Source organism: Anabas testudineus, chromosome 24, assembly GCF_900324465.2.
Source record: "Anabas testudineus chromosome 24, fAnaTes1.2, whole genome shotgun sequence".
Lineage (NCBI taxonomy): Eukaryota > Metazoa > Chordata > Actinopteri > Anabantiformes > Anabantidae > Anabas > Anabas testudineus.
This window is the reverse complement of record NC_046632.1, coordinates 3348442-3361749: the sequence shown is the minus strand read 5'-3', so window position 1 is coordinate 3361749 and position 13308 is coordinate 3348442. Positions and strand designations below refer to the sequence as shown.

General features: G+C 39.4%; 1 protein-coding gene across 1 annotated transcript; it reads left to right on the top strand.

The window, feature by feature from the left end:
* Positions 1–4661: 4661 nt before the first annotated feature.
* LOC113149588 (trace amine-associated receptor 1-like) lies at positions 4662–5660 on the top strand. The gene has a single exon (XM_026341795.1). It carries the CDS (start codon positions 4662–4664, stop codon positions 5658–5660), a length of 999 nt encoding a protein of 332 aa, XP_026197580.1.
* The last annotated feature ends 7648 nt before the right edge of the window (positions 5661–13308 follow it).

The window sequence follows — 13308 nt, the reverse complement described above, 5'->3', positions numbered from 1 at the left end:
GGTAACAGGTGGAGACAGGTCTTTACTGGGAATAGTGGCTGGTAACAGTTGAAGGGTTTCAAGAGAGTAATTACTGTTTTGTAGAAGCACGACATAAATCAGTTAGTATCTTAACATCAATCCTTACGATAACAAAATCCATACTTTAAAGACCAGGGTGATAAGGGTGTGTAATCATACACATAAAGACAGTTCTGACAAAAACAAAAAAACGACGATCAAGGCTTTTTCACAGGGAGGTCCAAAGCGAAGACGGAGCAGGGTAGAGGAAGGAAGAGAATGGGAACAGAGGCAGGTCCGGTACTGAGAAGAGGGGGAAGACGAAGGAGAGAACAGATCAGTTAGGCATACACTCACAGTACCGGGGGGGGGGGGGCGAGCAGAGAGCATTACCAGGTAAGGCAAAGTTCATAACAAGTTGGCAAAACGTGAAAGGTTAGGTGAAGTTCATTCTTATGAGTTTCGTAAGAATTACGAGTTTTATAGGAATGGGCTCTCCTCCAGGCCAGGGGACGGTACCAAACTGAGGCCTGAGCACATGGGACAGACGTGTCCTTCCCCTCTGCATTGAACAGGCTGGTAGCCATACACCATCTGGAAAGGCATCAATCCAGTGGCTGAAGATTGCAGGGAGTTGTGTATGTGCTTAACCCACACGACCTTTGTTGAATAAGATGTGGGTCCCAGGAGCATAGAAGACGGAGACCAGTCACCAGCTTCTTGTTGAAATGCTCTGTGCATTGGGATGTGCATGGAAACTAGAAAACAAGCTGACAGAGTTCCCCAACAGGCGACAGAACTCCGCCCTAAAGTGAAGGTAAACATGTGGTATAAGCAGGTGTGCTGTCTCCTTAGCAGATGGGAGTTTCATCAGGGGAACAAAGTGGACCATCTTATAGAAAGGGCTCACTACAGTCAAGGTAATATTGAAGGCTTTAGAGAGAGGGGGTTCAGTGACAAAATCCAAAGAGATGTGGGACCAGTGGCTGAGAGGGATGGAGGATGGGCGAAGGTGACTGGTAGGTGCTTGATGTACCTGCTTGGTTTGAGCACAGACAGAGCAAGCAGAAATCAAGGTTCCAACATCCGCTAACCAGGCAACTAGAAACACAGCACGTAGAAGACGGGGGGGAGAAGTTACACCTAAAAAAAAGGGCCCACCAGGCTTGTCGGGCATTCAGGCATTTAGCTATGCAGAGGTACTCAAGGTTTTTATGATTTGTTCACACCAAGAACTGCTCCCTTCAACCTATGGCGCCTTTCGTCTAGTGCAAGCTTCACTGGCAATGATTCTCTGTCGGATAAGGTCAGAATGAGGGCTGTGGTGAAGTTCTCTTTAAGATGATTAAAGGCTTGCGGGGCTTCTGGGGTACATGTGAAACGGGTCTTGGCGGAGGTAAGTGCATGAAGTAGGCTGGCAATAATGCTGTAAGTTGCTGTAACTAATGTAACTAATTCCTATAGAAGTTGGCAAAACCTAAGAAGCGCTGTATGGCCTTCCCAGACTTGGGTAGGTCAATCTATCACTGACCTATACTTTAAAATCTGAATCTGGTCAGAGGAAACAATGAATCCCAGAAATGAAACTGTCATTTGACATGTCTCGGCTTTACCATAAAGGTGCTTTTGTAAGAGACGTTGCTTAAGACTTGAAGAAAATAGGAATGTCATCAAACTATAATATGTGCAGTGGCGAGCTACAAGAAGTAAGGTGTATATTTATGTGTCCTCTATTCCGTTCTCTGATTCCCCCTGGATCCTGCTCGATCTCTGGTAATTTGATTGCTGCTTTCTTTATCAGGTTTGGATGAATTGAATATCGTGATTAGCTCCTCTGAGATGGTTTGAAAAGAGGACCAGTAAGATGCCACCGCCCCGGCTTGGGAGTCCGGTGAGCAAAGAGATCACAAATCCTTTTAAGGCCAGATCAGAGTAAAAAACAGAGGGTTGAAACTTGATTGTGCATTGTGTGAGAAATGGCCGACAATTTACTGGGTCTCCGTCATCAGGCTGCTCGTATTACCATTGGTATTTAGTCTCTGCTGGTTATAAATAGTCAAAATCCACATGTGTTATTTAAGACAATTGACTTTGTTTTAAATCCCTCAACAAGATTGTGCTGCCTGGAATCCTCTGCTGAAGTGTGCAATCATTTCCTGCACTTTTTTACTGAGAAGGTTGTCACCACAAGGGCGTCCATCTCAGCTCCTGCCTTTGACCCATCTGATTGTGCCCTTTGTCTGGCTCTGTTTAATACGTTTGAGCCCGTAACACTCTCACTTTTGGAGGAAGTCATTAGCAACATCAAGCCATCATGCTCCCCTCGAGATGTTCTTCCTCCTCATTTTCTTGCAGAGGTTTTCCCCAGTATAGGGCAGTTGGTTTTGTCTACTATAAACGGCAGCATGACTTTAAGTATCGTCCCGGCAAATTTCAACATGCGGTGATACAGCCCCTGCTTAAAAAACTAGGTCTCGACCACATTGAGTTGGCTAATTTTAGGCCCATCTCCAAGCTGCCCTTCATCTCTAAAATCTTAGAGAAAATTGTTTATGTGCAGTTGAAATCTTTTTTAGTTGAGCAAATTCTTTTAGAGGTCTTTCAAACGGGTTTTAAAACCCTGCATAGCACAGAGTCAGCATTGCTAAAGGTCTTTAATGACATTCTCCAAGCAACCGATAATGGTGATTTTATGATCCTTGTTCTGCTAGATGTGACTGCTTTTGATACTGTGGACCATAATATTTTATTATCTTGGCTGCAGCATCTGGTGGGCGTTCAGGGTACCGCTTTAGAATGGTTTAGGTCCTATTTGGCGGACAGCGACACAAGTGTGAACCTTGTGGATTCTGAATCATCTGCAGCTCCCCTGTTATATGGAATTCCTCAATGGTCAATTTTAAGGCCTCTCCTTTTTTTCCTTTATCTACTTACTCTGGGTTCCATCTTGAGGAAGCATGGCATTTCTTTTCATTGTTATGCTGATGACAGTCAAGTTTATATGCCGCTGAAAAAAAGGGATGACTTCTGTATAAAATCGCTTCTGTCTTGCCTTGATGACATTAAGGACTGGATGGCCCTAAGTTTTTTGAAGTTTAATAATAAAAAAAAACAAGATGATTGTGTTCAGTCCAAATGGCTCCGGCAAACCCTCCCTGGTTGGCCTTTGATTTTATTTGATTTTAATATGTAATATTTAATTTGATTTTAATATGGTACTATGAGATTTTAAATTGGATCGCCAAATTAGTGCAGTTATAAAGTTTTTTCCAGCTTATGCAGCTGGCTAAGGTAAAGCCTTTTGTTACATGGCAGCACTTTGATAGCTAAAAACTCTGCCTTTCATTGTACATCTAGAAACACTATGAATCAAAAGTAAACCTGCAGTCTGAGAACGTTCTGCATGGAAAATATGGTACTATGAGGACTTTAAGATGAGATGGAGCCTGATTATGAATTGCTTTATAAGAAGAGAAGTTTTAAATTCAATTCTGGATTTTACAGGGAGCCAATGGAGAGAAGCTAACTTAGGAGAAATATGATCTCTCTTACTAATTCCAGTCAGAACTCCGGCTGCAGCATTTTGGATTAACTGAAGACTTTTTTTACTTAAGGCCAATTTTAAGCATACTTAAAGTTTGACTAATTGTTTAGTTTCTGCTGGTTTCAGTAAAATGTTTTATGATATATTTTCATGAAAAGTGTTTCCAAATAATATTGCCTAAGGGGGGCATATATAAAGTGAAAAGAATTGGTCCAAGCACAGAAACCTATAGAACTCCATAGCTAGCTTGGCTGTGCTTGGGAGACTCATCATTAACATGTATAAAGTGGAATCTTTCTGATAGATACGACTTAAACATCCCTAGTGCTGTTCCTTTAATCACAATGACATGTTCCAGTCTGCGTAATAAAACATTGTGATCTATAGTGTCGAATGCAGCACTAAGATCTAACAAGACCTGCTTTTAACAAGATGAAGTAAGACAGGTGCAGTCAATCAGCAATCAGAGGGTAATTTGGCTGGGTGGACAGGAAAACAAGAAACAGATCAAACAAGGGAATGAGGGACAGACAGGCATTCTGTTGGTTATTTTCTTGGGTTTTAGGTGGACTTGATATAAGAATGAGGCAGCATCGCTCCATGTAATAATCTCTATTTCACTTGAAAATTCACTTTTTCAATTTACACTATTTTGGGGTTTCCTGGGTTTATGATTTTGGTTTTCACTGACCATTGTTCTGTACAAATTTCAAACAAACTTTAATGCACTAAGGCAGTGCATTGTGTCTGTCTTGCTGTTTTTCCAGCTTTCTGATTTCTGCTTTTTGATTTCTCAAATGACTACTGATGTCAGAGAGGTGAGAATTCCCACATCTGATTTGACAATAATATAATGTATTCATTATGAAAATGAGGTCGGGATTTATATATGGAGACAGTATACATTGATGCTATTAGGAAGAACTGCCATGAACACTGATTTGCCCTCAAGCTTGGACTTTTAAAGGGTATGAATTAATAATCTGAAATACTTTTTTTTTTCCTTTATAGAAATGCGATTGCACTGAGTTCATGCATTGCTGAATGAATTTAATTCTGCATTTTGTAGAATTGTGGATTCTTAATAGAAAAAAACGATTTACAGGAACCCAGAAGGATGGCACCACAAGTCCCTGTCAACCGCACTGCTGCTGATCACATACCTCCCTGTTATGAGTTAGATAAGGTCTCTTATGTCCTGATAAACACTCCGTCCACAATATGTGTTTTGTTGTATATTTGTCTTGGCTCTCTGTCTGTGGTAATCGTATGTGGAAACCTTTTCATTATAATCTCCATCATTTACTTCACACAGCTCCACACTCCTACTAACTCTCTCATCCTCTCTCTGGCTGTGGCTGACCTGCTGGTTGGCATCCTGGTGTTTCCTTTCAGCACCAGATTCACTGTGAGCTCTTGTCTGTATCATGAAAATTCATTTTGCAAAGCGCGAAGCAGCTTTGATGCAACACTAAGCACGGCTTCCGTTTTGAATTTGTGTTGTATTTCCATTGATAGATATTACGCAGTGTGTCACCCTCTCACATACAGGACTAAGATGAATTTTCATGTTGTTGTGATCATGATACTGGTGAGCTGGACTGTTTCTGTGCTTGTTGCTGTGGGCTTTTTAGTTGCAGGATTACATTATGAAAAGTGTGAAGCAGCATGTTTAAGAGATGTTTTACTTGCAAATATTTTGGGACCTATTTTTGCTTTTTATCTACCAGTGATCATAATGCTCTGTATCTACCTGAAGATTTTCCTTGTAGCACAGAGACAGGCACGCAGCATCTGCAACATAACTTGTCAGAGCACAAAGTCAGGAGCAACTGTCAGTAAGATGGAGAGAAAGGCCACAAAAACTCTGGCTACTGTTTTAGGGGGTTTTCTGATGTGCTGGACTCCTTTCTTCCTCTGTTTTAGCTTTCAGCTTTTGAATAATGTCTCCATTCCAGCAGCAGTGTATGAAACTCTCAACTGGTTCGCACTGTCAAATTCAATGCTCAATCCGTTCATCTATGCCTTCTTCTACAGCTGGTTCCGAGCAGCTTTCAAAATAATTGTTTCTGGAAAAATATTTCAAGGTGATTTTGCTAACACAAAACTGTCCTAACACATTGTTTGGAGAGCTCACTGACGATGGTCATGACAGTATTATGAAGATCAAGCCATTAGACCCATTAACCTTGAATTAAGAATTAACTTGAAAATAAAATTTTTACCTTTCTAAAAGCTACAATAATGAAGGATAGTTTCTGTGAATAATCTCATCATTGGTTATTTTAAACACGTGCAAAACTAGTCTGTAGTCAGTGATCATTGCTCTTAATAATGTCTGTAACATGACTGACATGACTGACTTTTTTATCATGACTTTATGGATGACTTTTATGTTATTTTGTACTTCTACAGGTTACAAGACTATGCAATGTACTGGTTTCCTACATAATAATGCAAACAATTCAACCTTAGTTTAGTTATTTTTTTGTTATTTTTTCCCAGTAGCACAGTCGAGTGTCAAGGCGTTTGTTAAACCATCAGTGCACTCTAATATTATTTTTGGAGAGAAGACATATTCATTATGGCAATGTTGAGATTCTTCTAGGATGTTGTTGTGTTCTAATCCACAGCTACAGAAAGGAAATGCTTCTTTTATTATTATTTCTTTATTAAAAAGATTTTTTTCCATCATCATTCTACATGTAATAGATATGTTCGATAGATTTTAAAGCGGGTTCAGATCAGCTTTCAGAATGATCATCTCTGGGAAAATAATTCAAGGTGATTTTTATGACTCAAAATTCCTCTGATTTAAGTTTTGCAGTGCTGGAAACTAATAAGATGCATAAACACAGTCACACAGAGACAAACCTACATTTCTGTACTAACCTGTACCATACAGATGCAGGACATAAAAATGCATATGCATATGCACACACACAAATGTTTCCAAATTCTGACTGGACAGCTGTTTAAGCAACAGACACTGATAAGCAGTGTTGATGATGTATCTTGAGGGGCAGCGTATTATTGATATTCTTCAATGAAATGAAAATCATCACTAATTTTAAGAAACGTCATGTTGTTTGTTTTGTACATTTCTACTGAGCTAAATTCATGTTTTTTACATTTGTCAGCACTATTGATTATAAACATGAATCTAATCATTATAACCTGTAGGAGCATGGAAACACAGTCTACTGGTTCCATTGTTTATGACATGCATCCCTGCTATAAGATATATAATGTTTCTTACATACTGATAAGTACCCCTTCTGCAGTATGTGTTTTGTTTTATGTATTTCTTGGCTCATTGTCTATTGTTACAGTCTGTGGAAATCTTCTGGTAATAATCTCCATCATTTATTTCAAACAACTCCACACTCCTACAAACTCTCTCATCCTGTCTCTGGCTGTGGCTGACCTGCTGGTCGGGGTTTTAGTCTTTCCTTCCAGCATGGCGTTCCCTTTCAGCTTTTGTCTTTTTAGCTCTGTATCTACCTGAAGATTTTCCTTGCTGCACAGAGACAGGCTCGCAGCATCCAGAGCACAACATGTCAGAGCACAAAGTCTGGGGCAACTGTCACTAAGATGGAGAGAAAGGCCACAAAAACTCTGGCTACTGTGATGGGAGTGTTTTTAGTGTGCTGGTTTCCTTTCTTCTTTAGTGTCACCTTTCTTTCCTTCTTCATTTTAGTGCCAGTTCCTTTGATTGAAACACTGAATTGGTTTGTACTTTCAAATTCAACACTTAATCCATTTATTTATGCTTTCTTTTACAGTTGGTTTAGATCATCTGTCAGAATGATAATTTCTGGAAAAATATTTCAGGGTGATTTTACTAACTCAAAACTGTGATAAACTAACATGTAGTACAACATATCAATAGACATGCTAGTTATTATAGTTTTTTATTATCGTTATTCCTTTTAAAGTCAAATAAACAAATATTCTAAAAGGTATGGATTCATTTAGTTTAGTTTATTTAGGTTGTAAAGCTCAGGTATTCAGCTTTTTCTAAAAGTGCTAGTTGTGACAGTCAGGTGAATTTCCCTTTACGTTTTGTGTGAATTGATGCAGACCAGATTGCACGGTGTAGTTAGGCTACATACATTGGGGTATGTATGTCATTACTATCAAGTCATATTATTTAATAGTTTTTACAAATGTCGGCAATAGTAATATGTATTGTAAAATTATCTCCTAAATAATAATAAAAAGCTATTTAATTATATCATACATTTGTACAGAAATGTTATTCACAAAATCTGTAACAAGCAAATATTGTTTACTTTTCCATGTAGACATTTTTTTTGGCTGTCTGCAAAAAGTTTAGATGTTACACCAAGCTAATTTTATTCTACAGAACAATCATCATTGTTTTTTTTTACAACCAGTTTGAGACATTGATATGTCAAAGATGTGGTGTCTAAGCTAGGATTGGTCTATTTTGTGTTACTGTAGAAACACGACAGCCTCCATTAAAAGCAACCTAGTCCCTATGTAGATATAATAAAGTCTCATTCCAAACAAACTGAATTGTACAGATTCTTGTTTTTGCTCATTAAACATTGACTAGAACATAATGTGAATATCATATAAATTTGTTAAATACATTTTTAGCTTTAGGAAAAGACTGTGGATTGGGTTAAAATAAGGTCTTGGAACATATTTTTACTAAGGAAATATATGTATTTGAGGAGTCGCTTTAAGGATAGGGACATGATGCAATCTATGTTGTTCTAACTTCTACTACTGACTTGTTGAGTAAATAATTAAGCTGTTCTCATGGTTAATGTTTTCACATACTTTATTACATAATACATTTCATTATAAAATATAATGTCTTACAATAAAATGTGATTTAGTTTTTTAGATGTCTATGGATCACTTTCTTTGTCACGAGACAGGGGTTAGACTCCATTGCCAAAGACCACACAGAGGCAAGAATGAAGTGTGAGCTGCTGTTGGTGATGGTGGCAATCTGGAAGTGGTTACCGAGGGTGAGAGGTGAGTCTGATGTCACTACCAAGATGGCGGTTCAAATGGAGAGTGAATGGAGCTGAAGGTAACAGGTGGAGACAGGTCTTTACTGGGAATAGTGGCTGGTAACAGTTGAAGGGTTTCAAGAGAGTAATTACTGTTTTGTAGAAGCACGACATAAATCAGTTAGTATCTTAACATCAATCCTTACGATAACAAAATCCATACTTTAAAGACCAGGGTGATAAGGGTGTGTAATCATACACATAAAGACAGTTCTGACAAAAACAAAAAAACGACGATCAAGGCTTATTCAAGGGAGGTCCAAAGCGAAGACAGAGCAGGGTAGAGGAAGGAAGAGAATGGGAACAGAGGCAGGTCCGGTACTGAGAAGAGGGGGAAGACGAAGGAGAGAACAGATCAGTTAGGCATACACTCACAGTACCGGGGGGGTCGAGCAGAGAGCATTACCAGGTAAGGCAAAGTTCATAACAAGTTGGCAAAACGTGAAAGGTTAGGTGAAGTTCATTTTTATGAGTTTCGTAAGAATTACGAGTTTCATAGGAATGGGCTCTCCTCCAGGCCAGGGGACGGTACCAAATTGAGGCTTGAGCACATGGGACAGACGTGTCCTTCCCCTCTGCATTGAACAGGCTGGTAGCCATACACCATCTGGAAAGGCAATCCAGTGGTTGAAGATTGCAGGGAGTTGTGTATGTGCTTAACCCACACGACCTTTGTTGAATAAGATGTGGGTCCCAGGAGCATAGAAGACGGAGACCAGTCACCAGCTTCTTGTTGAAATGCTCTGTGCATTGGGATGTGCATGGAAACTAGAAAACAAGCTGACAGAGTTCCCCAACAGGCGACAGAACTCCGCCCTAAAGTGAAGGTAAACATGTGGTATAAGCAGGTGTGCTGTCTCCTTAGCAGATGGGAGTTTCATCAGGGGAACAAAGTGGACCATCTTATAGAAAGGGCTCACTACAGTCAAGGTAATATTGAAGGCTTTAGAGAGAGGGGGTTCAGTGACAAAATCCAAAGAGATGTGGGACCAGTGCCTGAGAGGGATGGAGGATGGGCGAAGGTGGCCGACAGGTGCTTGATGTACCTGCTTGGTTTGAGCACAGACAGAGCAAGCAGAAATCAAGGTTCCAACATCCGCTAACCAGTCAACTAGAAACACAGCACGTGGACGACAGGGGGGGAGAAGTTACACCTAAAAAAAAGGGCCCACCAGGCTTGTCGGGCATTCAGGCAAAACCTAAGAAGCGCTGTATGGCCTTCCCAGACTTGGGTAGGTCAATCTATCACTGACCTATACTTTAAAATCTGAATCTAGTCAGAGGAAACAATGAATCCCAGAAATGAAACTGTCATTTGACACGTCTCGGCTTTACCATAAAGGTGCTTTTGTAAGAGATGTTGCTTAAGACTTGAAGAAAATAGGAATGTCATCAAACTATAATATGTGCAGTGGCGAGCTAGAAGAAGTAAGGTGTGTATTTATGTGTCCTCTATTCCGTTCTCTGATTCTCCGGTCAATGTGAATAGCCAAATTAATGAACCCAATTTCTCATGGAGCTCTCAAGCCATTAATTCATCTTTGACTCTTTCGCTAAACCCTTTGAAAGAGTAAAAAAAGGTGAAATACTCCCCCCTGGATCCTGCTTGATCTCTGGTAATTTGATTGCTGCTTTCTTTACCAGTTTTGGATGAATTGAATATCGTGATTAGCTCCTCTGAGATGGTTTGAAAAGAGGACCAGTAAGCTGCCGCCGCCCCGGCTTGGGAGTCCGGTGAGCAAAGAGATCACAAATCCTTTTTTGGCCAGATCAGAGCAAAAAACAGAGGGTTGAAACTTGATTGTGCATTGTGTGAGAAATGGCCGACAATTTACTGGGTCTCCGTCATCAGGCTGCTCGTATTACCATTGGTATTTAGTCTCTGCTGGTTATAAATAGTCAAACTCCACATGTGTTATTTAAGACAATTGACTTTGTTTTAAATCCCTCAACAAGATTGTGCTGCCTGGAATCCTCTGCTGAAGTGTGCAATCATTTCCTGCACTTTTTTACTGAGAAGGTTGTCACCACAAGGGCGTCCATCTCAGCTCCTGCCTTTGACCCATCTGATTGTGCCCTTAGTCTGGTTCTGTTTGATACGTTTGAGCCCATAACTCTCACTTTTGGAGGAAGTCATTAGCAACATCAAGCCATCAGGCTCCCCTCGAGCTGTTTTCCCTCCTCATTTTCTTGCAGAGGTTTTCCCCAGTATAGGGCAGTTGGTTTTGTCTACTATAAACGGCAGCATGACTTCAAGTATCGTCCCGGCAAATTTCAACATGCGGTGATACAGCCCGTGCTTAAAAAACTAGGTCTCGACCACACTGAGTTGGCTAATTTTAGGCCCATCTCCAAGCTGCCCTTCATCTCTAAAATCTTAGAGAAAATTGTTTATGTGCAGTTGAAATCTTTTTTAGTTGAGCAAATTCTTTTAGAGGTCTTTCAAACGGGTTTTAAAACCCTGCATAGCACAGAGTCAGCATTGCTAAAGGTCTTTAATGACATTCTCCAAGCAACCGATAATGGTGATTTTATGATCCTTGTTCTGCTAGATGTGACTGCTTTTGATACTGTGGACCATAATATTTTATTATCTTGGCTGCAGCATCTGGTGGGCGTTCAGGGTACCGCTTTAGAATGGTTTAGGTCCTATTTGGCGGACAGCGACACAAGTGTGAACCTTGTGGATTCTGAATCATCTGCAGCTCCCCTGTTATATGGAATTCCTCAATGGTCAATTTTAAGGCCTCTCCTTTTTTTCCTTTATCTACTTACTCTGGGTTCCATCTTGAGGAAGCATGGCATTTCTTTTCATTGTTATGCTGATGACAGTCAAGTTTATATGCCGCTGAAAAAAAGGGATGACTTCTGTATAAAATCGCTTCTGTCTTGCCTTGATGACATTAAGGACTGGATGGCCCTAAGTTTTTTGAAGTTTAATAATAAAAAAAAACAAGATGATTGTGTTCAGTCCAAATGGCTCCGGCAAACCCTCCCTGGTTGGCCTTTGATTTTATTTGATTTTAATATGTAATATTTAATTTGATTTTAATATGGTACTATGAGATTTTAAATTGGATCGCCAAATTAGTGCAGTTATAAAGTTTTTTCCAGCTTATGCAGCTGGCTAAGGTAAAGCCTTTTGTTACATGGCAGCACTTTGATAGCTAAAAACTCTGCCTTTCATTGTACATCTAGAAACACTATGAATCAAAAGTAAACCTGCAGTCTGAGAACGTTCTGCATGGAAAATATGGTACTATGAGGACTTTAAGATGAGATGGAGCCTGATTATTAATTGCTTTATAAGAAGAGAAGTTTTAAATTCAATTCTGGATTTTACAGGGAGCCAATGGAGAGAAGCTAACTTAGGAGAAATATGATCTCTCTTACTAATTCCAGTCAGAACTCCGGCTGCAGCATTTTGGATTAACTGAAGACTTTTTTTAGTTAAGGCCAATTTTAAGCATACTTAAAGTTTGACTAATTGTTTAGTTTCTGCTGGTTTCAGTAAAATGTTTTATGATATATTTTCATGAAAAGTGTTTCCAAATAATATTGCCTAAGGGGGGCATATATAAAGTGAAAAGAATTGGTCCAAGCACAGAAACCTATAGAACTCCATAGCTAGCTTGGCTGTGCTTGGGAGACTCATCATTAACATGTATAAAGTGGAATCTTTCTGATAGATATGACTTAAACATCCCTAGTGCTGTTCCTTTAATCACAATGACATGTTCCAGTCTGCGTAATAAAACATTGTGATCTATAGTGTCGAATGCAGCACTAAGACTTTTAACAAGATGAAGTAAGACAGGTGCAGTCAATCAGCAATCAGAGGGTAATTTGGCAGGGTGGACAGGAAAACAAGAAACAGATCAAACAAGGGAATGAGGGACAGACAGGCATTCTGTTGGTTATTTTCTTGGGTTTTAGGTGGACTTGATATAAGAATGAGGCAGCATCGCTCCATGTAATAATCTCCATTTTCTGCACTTCCATGCTGAAAGCATTATCAGCCTTTGTCCTAGAAAAAGCATTGATTACACTATCGATAATTCACAAGCACAAAGGCAGCAGGTTGCGCCCAAAGTGCAAAATACCTATGTATGTGTGACACCATGTTATTTAGTAGGTCATATGGTGGACACAACTTAATATACAAGTTTGGCAGTTGTAGTCATAAAATACATGCAACTTAAATAAATCTTTAAAACAAATGTTTCACTTTTTCAATTTACACTATTTTGGGGTTTCCTGGGTTTATGATTTTGGTTTTCACTGACCATTGTTCTTTACAAATTTCAAACAAACTTTAATGCACTAAGGCAGTGCATTGTGTCTGTCTTGCTGTTTTTCCAGCTTTCTGATTTCTGCTTTTTGATTTCTCAAATGACTACTGATGTCAGAGAGGTGAGAATTCCCACATCTGATTTGACAATAATATAATGTATTCATTATGAAAATGAGGTCGGGATTTATATATGGAGACAGTATACATTGATGCTATTAGGAAGAACTGCCATGAACACTGATTTGCCCTCAAGCTTGGACTTTTAAAGGGTATGAATTAATAATCTGAAATACTTTTTTTTTTTCCTTTATAGAAATGCGATTGCACTGAGTTCATGCATTGCTGAATGAATTTAATTCTGCATTTTGCAGAATTGTGGATTATTAATAGAAAAAAACGATTTACAGGAACCCAGAAGG